Raw genomic sequence first — 15,021 nt, 5'->3', positions numbered from 1 at the left:
CTGCCCTTGGCAGAAGTGTTCCAATAAGCCTGTCCTATGGGCAGCCTGTGAGTCAAGGGATCCATCTGGTACATGGACCGCAGGGCCTTTGGGCAAGCCAGAGTAATGGGGAAGTAGCAGTGGGTTACAGGGTTTAGAACTAGGTTAGGTAAGATCTTGGAAAGAGGTGTAATTGGGGATTTTTTTTTAAGTGGATATGGGCTATTACACCAGAGACGGGTGGGAGGTATGGAAAGGGGTACTTCCAAGTTGCTAAGGGAAAGAGCCGGGCTGCTCTAAAATTGTTGCTTACTGGTTGCTTAGCTTCATCCAGAGGTGCGGACTAATTCGCATCTGTGTGGTAGATCACTGTTTTCAGTCATGATTTAAACGAGAGAGCAAGAAATACGATTTGTCAACATCTCATTTTACATCTGAATTTTGTTACCTTTCTAAAGGTCTGTAACACTACAACTACTCTTCACTTTCATAGTGAATACATAGACTCACTCAAATGAATACCTAGTTTACTGTTTGGTGTAGTAAATGTTTTCTCTATTTTCTGGGTGGGTTTTTTTGTGTGTGTGACTTTTTCTTGTGACATCTCAGTTTCTGGAGGTGTTCTTTGTTTTATTCTAAGAAACTAAGCTCTGCGTGAACATCCCGGTGTTGTCTGTATCCGCCACCTTCCTGAGGAAAAACTCTCTCCCCAGATTTGTATTTTTCAGATGTGTGCAGGCAGGAAGCCTGCGGGTCAAACCCAACACAAGCTATTTGACCAACAGTTGATATCTAATCACGTAGCATTACTGAACAAAGTCCATGTCATATCTATTTCCCCTTCTTCTGCCCCCCCATTTTCCTTCCCTCGTCTCAGCTTATTTGGTGTCATTTGGACCTGATTCAGGTTAGGAAGCCCTGAGCCCACCCAACAAATAATGCTAGGGCAGAGGAGGTCACCTGTGCATCACAGGTCTCTGAGACGGTTACTTTGGAAGCTGGGTTGGATGTGTGAATCGTAAGTTCTGGAGAGTTTGGGTTAATATTTTAACAGTTCTTTTTCCATATTTCTGTGCAAAAAGTTTTCTCCTGCACTCAGTTTCTAGGGCTGGCCTTAGACAATCTGTTTTGTTATGTGGGGGGAAAATACAGTGAACAGGGTGCAAAGAGGTCTCCATGTGAAGAAGACCTTCCTGTTGTAAAAACCAGTTGACAACCTACTGCTACTGATTCCACAATTAATACGTTTTACTATTAATGCTTTTTAAATGCTACAGTTGTACAGTTAATGGCCTTAAAATTAAATGTAATGAAGACAACCTACTGCCAATTAACTATCTTTGAGTAGAATAATGTGTTTTTAAAACTAAAACTGATTCATCTTTCTCTAAGGAGCCTATGAAAACTGTAAGGAGAAGCTGTAATTTTGCTGTAAATATTAGCGACCCCATCTTAACAGCGCTGCCACTGCTGTTAAAGCGCAACAAGCATGACCTGAAAAGGCATCTTTTCCCCCTGCCCCAGCAGCCTTGAAATCATCTCTTTAACAGCACTTATATTGCAGAGAAATAATTGTAAGTAAAAATGAAGCGTGGGATGATTTCTTGAGTCCAAATGGACATTATTCTCTCTATATACATATACTTATTTCTTAAATTCTAACTATACATTTAAGTAAGGTTCCTTTGGCCTTGTGCTGAGAGTGAATGCTGAAGCTTAGATTCCCCATGATGAGAATTGAGCTCTCTAAATTTAGTGCTTCTAACATATGTTTAAGATCTAGGAACGTATTTCAGATATAACTCATGCTAGAAGTTCCTGGAAAGCTACATGACTGATGTGGTGTGGCACGGAGAAGATTAAATTATAGTTGATTTGCTTCCCTCCCAAGATCCCCCAAAGCATCTGCGAGATTGATGGGTGGTATAGTCATTGCATTACATTTTGATGTGTTTATTTTGGAGGATAGTCTTCTAGTATATATATAAAAGGATTTTTAAAACGTCGTGGGTAAGGAGGTGGACAGATAATAAATAGAACTTGGTGTTACGATATTCTCTTTAAAGTTTTTGCTATACTTGGTTTCTGCCAGAAGAAAAAGAAGGAGCTGCTGGTTTTGATGCTTGTGCTTTGAAATATACCAAACGATTTTGTTTGACTGGTTAAAAGTCAACGTGGGTGGAGAAGCAGACATAATTTCCCAAATTCCTACATTGTTGTATCAGAGATGAATTTGGTTATACATATGTATTGTGCAAAAAAAGAATGTGGAAAATGATGAAGTATAATCAATTTAGTAAAGACAATTTATCCCCTGTTCCCTGATAGAAATATATTGCATTACATCAAAATGGGAGGAATGTTAATGTTAAGGAATGTCACTCAGAATAAACAAATATCAAGTCGTCAAAATTGTAAGGATGGACAGGAGGCAAGAGCTATAGTGAGCTGCTGTAGAGTTGGAACAGAACATGCAAGTCTCCTGCCTGCCTTTGCCCATGTTTCACGTTGAAGGGTGAGGCAGCAGAAAGGAATTTTGGTGGTGAATTGAATCTTGCCAAGAGAGTGGCTTGAAATCAAGCATTGGGAAGAAGAGGGGAAAACTGCTGCAGGCAGATGGGCAACAGAGAGAAGGTAGGAATTATCTGCGAACAAAAGTAGAGGAGTTTGACCTGCTTTGTATGGTAGATAAATGTGTCTGGAGTTGAATTGAGGCAAGTTCTTGATGCCCAGTCAAGCTACTGTAAGCAGTGTTAGATGGATTAGCTCAAGTCTGGCTACAAGATGGTGGTTGGAGGTGCATGTGGGGACAAAAGTTTGGTGGTGGACTTCTGCAGGAGCTGATGTGTAGGTGGTTGAAGGCAGCAGTCACTGTAATGAGCAGCAAGGTTTTCTGTGTCTTGGTTGGAAAGAGTTAGCACCCGATGCAACTACTGTGGGTCTTGGCAACACAACCAGGGGAGCAAACGTCTCTCTAATTTCTATCCATGTAGGGGCAGTTTTTCAAAGCAATGACATCAACCAATCATCTACAGTGGCATTTCCGAATTACTGGAAATCTTGCTGGATTCATGATGAACACATAACAGGGACTTACTGTGAGTATGCTCACAGGATGTTTATAATAATAAGAGGAGAAAATGAGTAATCTCCTGGAAAAGCGGTTTAACGTACATACTGTAGTGACTGGTATCTTTCATACAGATATGAAGTTTCAGGGTGTAGTTCCCAAGATTGTTTCAAACCAATATTGAAGCAGATTAAAAGGACTGTCCCTACTTTTTTCTATGCCTTGTTCTAATTGCACTTGCTTCCTGCCTTGTTCTGGGCCTGCCACTGTCTGGCTCTGTGATTAACCAGGTCAAGGATCCTTGGCTGCTGTCACAAACCAGCTGCAGCCCTACTGGCCCATGGGGTGATGGGTCCAGAGGGCTGGAACTGGGAAAACATGGCCTTAGAGCAATGCAAACTGCCTGCAGGTCCTTGTACACATGGAGAATGGGGTCAGTTGTGTAACGGTTGCAGTCACCTAGAGCAACTGGCAGAATGTGTTTCTAGTCTAAATATCCTATTTTGGGTTTTCTTCACCTGGTGCGTGGAGCTGTGCCTGGAATTTTCTCCCGAGGTTACAGTTGACTCGTGTTTACCAAAATGAAGTGGTAGAACTTGGAAACAAGCATTTTGTTCTGATTTGTTTACAGTCAGCGCAGTGGAACAGGACTTCCCCTTGAAAGAAGGACTGGGATACTTAAAAATAAGTTGAGATGGCTTGCTTCTTTGGTTTATTTTTAGGATTGCAGCTGCTTTTTGCTCTTTGTTGCATACAGCATGTCTTTATTTCTTAAAGTATCACAGGAAAAGCTGTTTTGGTGCTTCTGCATGTGGGCCTGCACCCCTACCAGGAGCTGCAGAGCTACGGGAGCATGGATGGTCCCTTGTGCTCTGTGTGGTAGCACCAAGCGATCGTCTGCAAGTACAACTGCAGGGAAAGGGATTTTTTGTTCTCTGTTGCTGAGAACAAAGGGACCAAATTCTGAAAGAGTGTAAAAGGATTGCGCTGAGGAAATGTTGTGAATGGAGGTTCTAAGTACTTCTTACCTTGTAAAAGGTCTCACAGTGAAGTGCTTTTGAGAAGTAAATCCCAGCATAAGTGACTGGATTAATGGCACCGCAGTGTAGTGGGCACTCAGCGCTGCTCTACCAGCCTGTGAGGAGCTCTCCAGAAGCAGCTGGTAAAGTAAGGCTGGTAAAGCAATGATGTTTTGGTGCAGCATGTAGAGCCCTATGGTTGGCTCACTTCTGTGCAGTCCACACAGAAAAACACAAGTGCTGCGCTGTATGGTGGCTGAGAGCAGTGACAGTTGTGGTGTGCTGGGGTCCTGCAGGCACAGCGCCTGGCCCTGCAGCCTTGGGGAACGCCTCATCTTGTTGGATTCACAGCCGGCTTCGGGCCTGCAGCCAGCACCCCGGCTGTTGCATAATGTTACACAGGAGGAACCACTGACAGTCTTCACGCTGGCTACCATTCCAGAGCACTCCCACACAAAGGAAATTGTAGCATAGATGCAACACTGAGGCTTTTTTGTGCAGCCCTCAGCACAATCTAACCAAAATCACTAGGAAAACTAGAAAGCGTTTGGCTGCAGCGCTGCAGCCTACTCACTCACAGCAGCCTTCTCGTGCCAAGTCTGCATGTGGAAAAGCACCAAGGCAGTCACAGGTAAGGACAAATGCCTCGGGAAGAAGCAACAGCTCGGTGGTTTTCAGGACTCCAAAGCATTAGAATTGGAACTATTTTGCAAAAGATAAAAGAATCCTCTTTTGGCTCAAACCGTTCTTTCATGTTCTGTGAATTCCATGACTTCCAGAAAAAAAGCCAGACTTCAGAGGGCACTGAAGATTTCCCCCTCGTTTCTATGCATGCTTGTTCCATACCAGTTTTCCTGTCAGTCTGATTCATAATGTTCAAAAACACTCATTGCATATTTCCTTCTTCCCCACAGCAACAGCCCGAGTCTGAGACTGTTCATCTGTTCATCCCAGCCTTGGCAGTTGGAGCTATTATTGGCAAGCAGGGACAGCACATCAAACAACTTTCTCGCTTTGCAGGCGCATCTATTAAGGTATTATTACACTGACTAACTTTGTCTCTTCTCCATGACACTTCCAGCAAGTTTGCACAAGCTGTGTTTTCGTGCGTGTCCTCCCCCACTCCGTGCTTAGAATGTGATGTGATAAATGGTACATTTGTTTATAAATCATCTTTTAATCTTCCTCGAGACAAGATAATTAGAAGCATGTTTTCAAACCTCTCCTGAGGTGTGAAATATAAGCTGCAAAGAAAGCTACTTTGGTGGTCTTGATTTCTTAGAAACAGACTTGAGTCTTAATAATGCGGTGCTTGAAGGCTTTCTCCTTGCTTATGGTAAAGGGAAGTTTGGTGAGATAAATTTCCCCTCTGAAACCAAGAGCACAGGTGAAGCCCGCTGCTGCTGTGACTGCTCTTGCTCTGCTTTGGGAGGACCAGGTGGTGCAGTCAGACTCTGGTGGCTCTACCCTGAATGAAGCTCCTGTGTTTTAGTCTGGTGTATCCTGAGCTTCTCCTGGGTCATTGTAACCATGAGTATCTTTTCTAGATGTTGGAGCTTCTTTCTCATAAATGGTCACTTCTGCTATTCGGAGCTGCAAAGATGAAGCCTTGGCCTTGATTACGTAGTGTTCCATGTGCAGTTTGTAACTTCATCTGCTGCCAGACTGATGTTTTGGCTTCTCCTGGAAGGTGTTCGCTTGGGTGTGCATGAACTGGGAAACCCTCATGGGGGGCTCAGTGTGTGGTTTGCTGAATGCCAGTCAGCCAGCTGGTGTGCTACCTGTTTCCATACATTATTAAGCCACTATTAAATACCTCTTGTACTACCTAGTCAGTTTTCATTAGTACAGATTAATAATCATATTTTCAGTGGATTGATGGAATAGAAGAAAGAGCATCTTGCAGATGATACAATGTACCACAACACGTTTCCTACTCTCTCTGGTTTCCATCTATTGATGAAATGATATGTGGAAGGTACTGCTAGGTGGAGAGAAATGTGAAATAGCCTGGACTTCCCAGAACCAGTCCGAACCAGCCCATTAGCTGGTCCTTGGAAGGCAGTTCAGTGGAAAGGGAGTTCCCTGCGTTCTTCATGCATCTGGCTAACAGTAGCCTCAGGCTGCTTCTGCAGGCTGGCACCTCTCTAACCAACATATCTGTATTAATTGCAATTCAGTTAAAAGTCAGTGAGTATGGGATATGCTTACTGAATTTGGAAGTTTTGTTGTTAATGTATTTGAGGCCTTGGATAACACCCAAAGTAGGGAAACAAAGCTAGGCAAGGGTCTGGAGCACAAGTCTTATGAGCAGTGGCTGAGGGAGCTGAGATTGTTTTGTCTGGAGAATAAGAGGATCGGGGAAGACCTCATTGCGCTCTTTTCAACTTGTGAAAGGAGGCTGCAGTGAGGTGGGGGTCAGGCTTTCTCCAGACAACAGTGATGGATGAGAGTTAATGGCCTCAAGTTAAGCCGGGGAGGTTCAGTCTGGATATTAAAGAAAGTTTCTTCTCAGAAGGTGTGGTGAGGCACTGGAAAACTGCTCAGGGGAGTAGTGGAGTCACCATCCCTGGAGGTACTGGAGAACCGTGTAGATGTCGCACTGAAGGACATGGTTAGGGGCCATGGTTGGGATGGGCCAGTGGTTGTTGTACTAGATGATCTTTGTTGTTGTACTAGATGATCTTAGAAGTGTTTCCCAAACTTAACTATGATAAGTTGGACGCTGCATGTAATACTATCAGTTAGAATAAAAGCACAATTTTAGCAGTGATCTGACTAAACATGGAACAGCATTACTGCTTCTTAGAGAAAAGTCTTACACGTGACAGCTGGTAATCAAGCTTATTCAAAACTTCCTTTGTGTTGACCACCCATCCGTTATTGTAACTTTTGAGTAAAGCAATAGGTCACAGTCATCCATGAACCTGTGCTTTTAGTTGAGTGTGAGGGAATGACTTTAGTAACAGAGTAACTTGTTGAATGCCAGAGTAACTGTCAACTTTACAAACTGGTAACCATGATTTATGGAGGAAGTAAGCCTTTGCACATGATGCTCTGGGCTTATTTGGAGTTGTGCTGTAAATAGTTGCATATGAAAGTATTTTACATCCACATGTGTTGTCTTTGTGATCATGAACTTGGTAGATCTAATGAAACTAGGTAGCCACAGAACAAGACTAAATAAACTGCAGGTGCAGAGAGGCTCTGCACAAGGCTGTGGTGCCAGCCCATGGCTTCGGAGCCACAGGCAGTTATTGGCAAGCTCAGGTTCTGTTCCTGTGTTGGAGGCTGCTGCCTGGTGATACAAGCTTGGTGTGGAACTTCTGTAGGCAGAATGGTGTAGCCAAGGAGCCAGGCAGAGGTTTCTGAACTGTCAGCTGCTTATTTTGCTCTGGAATGCTGGGACCTGTTGGAGAGCGCTGTCATCTCCTTGCTTAGAAACGCTTCCCACAGTCCTCCTCACTGCCTTTGAAGGAGCTGGGATGAGCTACAGATCTTAGGTGTATGAAAGCGACTGTCTGGTCATAACTCAGCATGCGGAAGACTGCTCTTTTTCCCCGTTAGGGAATGTAATGCCATTTCTCCCAGAAATTAAATATTCACCACCGGGGTACAATGTGTACGTGTAGAAACTTGCCTTTCAAGAACAAACAGACAAAACGAACACTGCAGCCTCTTAGATTGTACCTCCAGACATTGAAATGTGATGGTCATGCTTCCTTCACAGAGTGTTACTCCACCTCTTGGGATCAAGACATTCTAAGATGAAAGCAAAGCAAGACATGTTCCAGAACACTTACATATGTGTAACATGCAAAGACGTAATGGAAGACTTGCTGGAAAACACTCTTCTTTAAATTTCAATAAAGGAGCAGGTGCTCACTAAGAAAATATGAGGTGATTGAAAGGCAAAAACGACACTGTCCATTTTGCCTGAATGGAAATCAGCAGGCTGAGATCTGCTCAGGCAGCTGGTGCCTAACATGCCTTAAAAATTCGCCCCTTTAAAAGTCCTGTGTTCCAAGGAATGAATGGACTTAGTCTGTGCTCACCCCTACCCATGGTGCTGTATGCTGGCATTTTAGTAACTGTACCTCTCTAAAGTGAATGGGTATTTTTAGATAGAGCCAGTTGGAATGCAGAAATGGTATGCAAACCATATGCAAACCAGATAACTAGCATGTAATGTATTCTCCATCTTAGGGTACAATATGAATAATTATATAAACTTTGGTTAGCAAAATTCCTTAGCGAAAATGATGCATGGTGGCTGGTAATTTGTCTGAAATAAACTACAGCTGTTAAATATGAATAACATCCCTCTGCCAACAGCTAAGATGAAATCCTGTAATGTTTAAAATATTGCCCATTCAACAGCAGCTATGTAATACTAGATGCAACAATGGGAATGTCAGTTGTGATAAACAAAAGATTCATCCAGAATGTCAGAGGCTACTTTGAATTATTTAATACCATTGGAGTCTGAGAACAGCACCCACAGAAATCTTACTTCTGCGGTGACATGAACTGCTGAAGACCCTATGGAGTCTCTGTCTCAGCTCTGGTGGAGGTTCATTTTTATTAGGGTCACACACGTGTCTGCAGATACAAAGCACTTGGAAGCAGAATTCTTTGTCCAGTATAGAGGAACGTTTTGGACCTGATTAGTTACAACAGTGAAGAGATCATCTGCTCTAAGGGGGGACAATTGCAAACTCTTGCTAATGGGCAAAACTTGTCAGAAAGGCTGTTTAAGTGAGGATAAGAATTTCAGCCTCTTAACCATACTTTTCCTTTTGAAGGCTGCGTATCTTGCATCCCTCGTAGCCACGTGAGAAGTTCTCGTGGGATTTTGCCACATGCAACTGCATAGCCATACCTTTATTTTTCAGAAGTAAACTTGCTCATGGTTTAGCCAATTTCTCCACATTCCATTTCAGGTAATTAATGTACTTTAAAGAGAACAAGCTGTCATGACTTGAAGTGTAATGCTACTGCAGTAATGAATGATTTTTCACTCTTGAACAGAATGTGAGACTGGTATGGGGAGGAGGTGGCTTTAAATGGTGCCTTCAAAAGATAGCTACCAACAGCTATGTTTATGCATTCCAGATTGCCCCTGCTGAAGGACCAGATGCCAAGCTGAGGATGGTTATCATCACTGGACCTCCAGAAGCTCAGTTTAAGGTACACCATATAAAAACTTGTTGATCTAAAGGGGCATTTAGGCTGCAAGGGCCAATACTGAAAACAAAACACTTGGTTCTCACTACTATTTCACTCAAAAATCTAGTAAATAATAGATTTTTTGCTTCCCATTTACTGAAAATTATGTCATGTGGATACATGAGTAATAGAGTACTATCAGAGGCAATGTTCTGGTTATCTGAACGTTGGTAGGAACTTCACGTAAGATGAAATCAAGTCTAACATGAACATATGACCATGTCACTTTCCTATACTTCCCTATTAGCAATGGTCACAGCAGTTCAGTTTTTCTAGCTCATCTTAATACATGCAATTAGTGCAGCCTATTTAATGGAAATAAAGCTGACAAGATGGGACACTGAGCCTTTTCAGGTTTCTGAATAACATGCTGACTGAAAAAAACTTTTTGTATGGCTCTGCAGATAAGGATGAGCCTTCTAACTGTATTTACACTATAATTGCATGGAGACAGCCCAGTGTGGTTATCCCACTTGTGTTCAGATTGAGCTATGGAGTGGCCTTCTGCCTTGAATGTTGAGGGCTAAGTCTAGTTACTCCCGAAAGGAGGTGACTGTGTTAGGAGTGCAAGATGGCTCAGTACAGCAGCTCTGTTTCATCACAGGTGAGGCCCTGAGCAGGTGGGAAGCCACTTGGTAGATCATGTCCTGGCATTGCTCTCTTGCTTATTCTTGGCGGTTGTTTTTTTTTTGTCTTTGCATTATTGCCTCAGGGCATCTTGCAGCAAGGAGGAGCACAAACTTCAGGCATATCTAGAATCAGTTTCATTAATGCCTTCAGGAGTTATGGAGAAATATCAGGGCAGGTATTTCACAGTGATAATAGTGATCTGGGTGCATTTGAGATCATTGTTCAGTTTGTTCTTGCCATATAGATTTGAGAAGCTACCAAACGTAAAGCACAATTTAGAAGCTCTGCCTCCTTGAAATGTTTTCTGTGCTTGGAGGGGCTTACTCACATGGCACAAACCACATCTAGGGTGCTCTCACATGAGATCAGCACCAGTTGAATTTGTGGCTACCTTCTTTTTCCATTAGATATCAGTGAATTTACTCTCAAGCAGAAAATCAGGTGCCTCTCATCCTGGTTTTCATGTAGGCAAAGGCTTGTCCTCAAGTTTCCCTTCTCAGGTAGAATTGGAGTCCCACAGAGCTCTGCTGCCAGCTCTGCTCCCCAGCCCAGTCCATGCAAGGAGGAAAGTTTCTACTTTCAGAACTCCCTGCATTGGCCAAAACCCCACTGATCAGTTACTCTTCTGCACTTAAGCTTCTGTTTGCTATGAGGGACTGATCTATTAGCTATTGCTCCTGAGAATGCTGCCCTTGAGAAGGAGAGGAGAGTCCCTCAGGTCTTCCATCAGCTCCAACCCTCACAGCCTATTAATGTCTTTGAGCAGCGTCCTCTTGCTATGGAGGAGCAGAGCTCAGTTTTTTTATTATCACTTAACCTGAAGCAAGACAAATCAAACCCAAGCTTCAGTAATTCTGTCCTTTGTGCAGGTGTCTTTTCCGTCTCTGAGCACAGACTCTTGCTTGCTGCACATCGGGAATGTAATCTGGATGTGCAGCAGTTTGAAGAGGGAATGGTTGCTGCTTGGCTGAGTAACCAGCTCTTGGAGAGGCCTTGTCAGCACAGAGCCCTATGAGTTTGGCATCCTTACCTTATTACATTGTGTTCTGCTCCCTGTGATTCATGTCAGTGGTAGCTGCAGTGGCTGCACCTTTTCTTCCTCAGCTGTGGCAGCCTGAGGATGTTGCAATTAGCAAGGCTATCTATTAGCAAGGGAGCTGGAAGAAGGGTGAGGATATGCCACTGTTCACAGTCTGTGCTGCAGTGCACCCCAGAGTTCAGGCATAGTTGTGATGCCGCTACTCAGAGGGGATCACATTGCCTCCAGTCTGGGACACCATCCAGCAGTCTGTGCAGGATGTCAAGGTGTTCTCCATTTGAAAAACTGTTGAAATAAAACGGGCCGTGCCACTGCTTGTCAGGTGACAGATTTGGAAATCATTTCACAATCTCCAACTGAAGACTTGGAGCAGGACGTTAGCAGCTCCTGACCAACTTGCTTGAAGAGTTTTCCTGCAGCAGGAATCCCTGCTTCTCAGGTTGTCAGATGGCGCCAGGATGCAATCTCTTGTTGAGTTTGTGTGGTGTTTTGATGGCTTTCTTGGTATAGACTTTTGCCCCACTGGAATGCTGACTTTGTGTCCTCTGTGACAGGATGTCCCACATAGGCCAAAGCAATGCACTACAGATCTTTTTTTGTCTGTTCACATGGAATTTGACCTACAAAAAGCACTGAGTAATTTCAGCTCCAGCATCACGCAGTGTCTTTTGTCTTACCCGTTCTACAGTAGTGTAGTGTGAACTTGATTAATCTCGAGGACGAGCAAAAAATGAGATAACTTGCCACTATTTAACATAATTATCTGATCGCTGAGTTGTCTTGTATTCCATTGCGGTGGTAGACTGTAAGGAGGCTGCACGTAGTGATAGGGCTGGTGGGTGTGATTTAAAAGAAGAGATAAAGGATTTGAACTGGAAAGGCTTTGTGGCCAGAGGTTTCTTCCCAAAGCATCTCTCTTCAGTATCTCAATAGAATTCATCTTCTGATGCCCGTAGGATAGGCAGAGGAGAAAATCTAGTTACTGCTTCTCAAGAATTCACTGACAAATGGCAGGAGATGAAGAAACATCTTTAAACATCAGTAAAATTCAGCAGCTTAGTCTCAGTGGACTTTCCTCTTGCTACCTGGCGCTTGCATGTGCCCCAGAAAAGGCAACTGTGTGCTAACTGAAGTGATGCTGTTCCCATGGTGCCATTTAGATCCAGACAGATCCAATTTTCTACTTCAGAAAACTGAGCAAGCTCCGAATTATTTATTTTTAAAAAAACAATATGTTGTAATTGAGTGTAAAAACGAAGCTGCTTATTGTAAGGCAAGTCTTTGTCCTGTGACTTTAAGTTTAGCACACTTAAAAGAATGAATTTCTCAGCCAATTAATGGCATTCTGTGCTTCTGGGTGCAAGTTCAAAAACAACCAACTTTATCCAGGCGGTTCTCTCTACCTCTCTCTACCCATTATGGAGATGCAATAGATTCTTTTAAAAGCAATGTTTCTACCAATGAGTAGAATAATAATCTGTTGAACTGTTCCTTGATTCGCTGGTCTGTCACGTAGTTTTTAAAGTTAAATAGCAGTACTCTCTAGTTCGGTACAAAGACTTTAGGGAAGGAGCTATTGCGCTGATTGGGAAAACGCTTTGCTGAAGTTGGGTATTGAAAATTCTCCTTTCAGAGGAGCTTTTTGAAGTTAACTCCATCTCAATAAGCACGTTCTTTAACTGGAGACATTTTTGTAGGCTCAAGGGAGAATCTATGGAAAACTTAAAGAAGAAAATTTCTTTGGACCTAAAGAAGAAGTGAAACTTGAAGCTCATATAAAAGTGCCATCCTATGCTGCTGGTAGAGTTATTGGTAAAGGAGGCAAAACAGTAAGTAGCCGATACACAACTGACAATGTTAAATTGTTATGTTTTGTAATTCAGTATATAAGGTTTAAACACTTAGCTAACTGATTAATAGCTAATCCTTTGAAGTTGCATTGAAGCTGATGGTGTTTTCTTAACCAGACTTGTTAAACTTTCCATTTCCTCAAGACAAACCAACCTTACAGACTTCTTAAAACATGTTATTCTGTGGGTTTCTTTTTTTGGACAAGGGGATGTTTCTGAGGTCAGCAGCATCTTTGAGGCTTGGGTGCTGTGGAGTATTTGTCTGAGACTTTCTAACAGCTCTTTATTTACAGGTAAATGAGCTTCAAAACTTGACAAGTGCAGAAGTTGTAGTCCCTCGTGACCAGACACCTGATGAAAATGACCAGGTGGTTGTGAAAATAACTGGTCACTTCTATGCATGCCAGGTAGGAGGACTGCAGTGAAGTTCTATACTGCCTTGATGTTTCCATGGGCTGTCTTCTCCATCTACATGTACACTGAAGGGATAGAAGACATTCAGCTTATAGGAAACACTGCTTGCCAGGCCTCTATAATTGTCTTGCTGTAGTGAGAGAGATTTCTAGCAATGTTGCATTCATACACATGTAAAACAATCTTCTTGCAAGTCTCTGTTGCAGTGTTTAAGCACAGGCAGTTACAACTTTCAAAGCAAAAGAAAACCCAAGTTGTATTTGGACTGGAATGCCAATGAAAGAGGGATGTAAGCTTTCCCATGATACCTGGCAAGGAATGCAATTTGTCCACGTCTCCCAGTCTGTTAATTTAATGTCATCTAGAAAGGAATCACAAGACTCCTTCCCTTGTCTCATTGATTCCTTTGTTATGTTGCTGCAGGTGATTCATAGCTCAGAAATGAGAGATGGGAGGGTTATGTGAATGTGAGATGTAACCTCTTGAGATCACTCACACTCAAAAATAGAGTCTGATATCTAGTGAAGCAGTTGTTCTTATAGAAAGCACCTCCAAGGGGAATGAAATGAAGTTAGCCTGGAACTTAGTCTTGCTGGTAGTCATCTTCCAGTGCTTTCTGTATTACACATGGAAAACCTGACCATGTGGGTAGATGGAAAAAGTAGAAAAGTTTAAAAACTGTGCACCATAGCTAAAAAAAAGAGTATATAATGAGTAATTGTAATGAGTACTCAGTTCTAAGAACTTGATTAGTCCAACTTCTTGGGGTCTGTTCTGAACTGCGGTCACTGGGTGCCATCATCATGGGTTGTCTGTTCTTTATTTCCTTCAGCTTGCTCAGAGAAAAATTCAGGAAATACTGGCTCAGGTAAGAAGGCAGCAGCAACAGCAAAAAACATTGCAAAGTGGACAGCCTCAGCCGAGACGGAAATAAAGGTTTAGGAAATGGCCCATCAGAGACAGATGCCAGACCAAAGACAGACTGTGCAACAGAGAGACGGGTGGTGAGCACCTGTTGAAGTTATATGCAGAAGATCCACCAAGCCAATCACCTGTTCGAGGACCAGGCAACCGCTGAACGCTGTCTCTGAGAATGTATTCTTTAGGCTCTCTCAAACTTTTGAAACCCAGCTTTAAAATAAGGACCCCTTCACTTCCCTTTTGTTCTATTCTCACAATTTAACATAAACTCGTTAGTCTTTTTTATTGTTCTTATTATTCCCCAGCAATTTTAGAACTTGGTTTAATGAAGCTTTCTCTTCTGAGTTCACTGGTTTAAAAACAAACAAACAAAAAAAAAACAACAAAAAAAAACAAAACAAAAAAAAAAAAAGAAAAAAAAAAGAAAAAAAAAAAAAAAAGAAAAGGCATTGCTCTTATAGGTCCAGCTGTAAAAGAGAAACACATTGGGAGGGTGGGGTGGTGGGTGGGTTGGGGTTAGAGCAGGGGTGTCACCAAGAGTTTCAGTGTTAGCCCCGATGTCGAAACAAGTGGCATTTTTTTTTTTTTTAAAAAGAATTTGGTTGCATTTTTTTTGTTCCATAACACTGCCATGAATAACCTAAGGGAAGTGTTGAATGGTGTTGGCCAGGGCATCAAAAGATAAATATGCATTTTACTAAACTACCTCAGGCATTTAGTACCTCAATGAGAAATTGTTCCTTTTTTCGCTTTTTTTTTCTTTTTTTTCTTTTTCTTTTTCTTTTTTTTTTTCCTTTTTTTTTTTTCTTTTCTTTTTTTTTTTTTCTTTTTTTTTTTTGGTATTTTGTATACTTTATAAAGCTAATAGTT

At 42.3% G+C, this 15,021-nt stretch overlaps 1 protein-coding gene across 2 annotated transcripts in view; it reads left to right on the top strand.

The window, feature by feature from the left end:
* IGF2BP3 (insulin like growth factor 2 mRNA binding protein 3) overlaps positions 1-14,507 on the top strand; it is a 102,508-nt gene extending 88,001 nt beyond the window's left edge. The window contains exons 12-16 of one of the 2 annotated variants that reach the window (XM_072328877.1): positions 4,983-5,102; positions 9,184-9,258; positions 12,664-12,795; positions 13,110-13,223; positions 14,063-14,507. In XM_072328877.1, the coding sequence (XP_072184978.1) occupies positions 4,983-5,102; positions 9,184-9,258; positions 12,664-12,795; positions 13,110-13,223; positions 14,063-14,164 (543 nt within the window). In that variant the 3' untranslated portion in view covers positions 14,165-14,507. The remainder of the gene's footprint in view (positions 1-4,982; positions 5,103-9,183; positions 9,259-12,663; positions 12,796-13,109; positions 13,224-14,062) is intronic. The other variant, XM_072328878.1, reaches the window with a different exon arrangement.
* The last annotated feature ends 514 nt before the right edge of the window (positions 14,508-15,021 follow it).

The sequence above is a fragment of the Excalfactoria chinensis genome, chromosome 2 (genome assembly GCF_039878825.1).
Source record: "Excalfactoria chinensis isolate bCotChi1 chromosome 2, bCotChi1.hap2, whole genome shotgun sequence".
Taxonomy (NCBI): domain Eukaryota; kingdom Metazoa; phylum Chordata; class Aves; order Galliformes; family Phasianidae; genus Excalfactoria; species Excalfactoria chinensis.
Note: the sequence above shows the minus strand (reverse complement) of the source record. Positions and strands in the feature narration are given on the sequence as shown.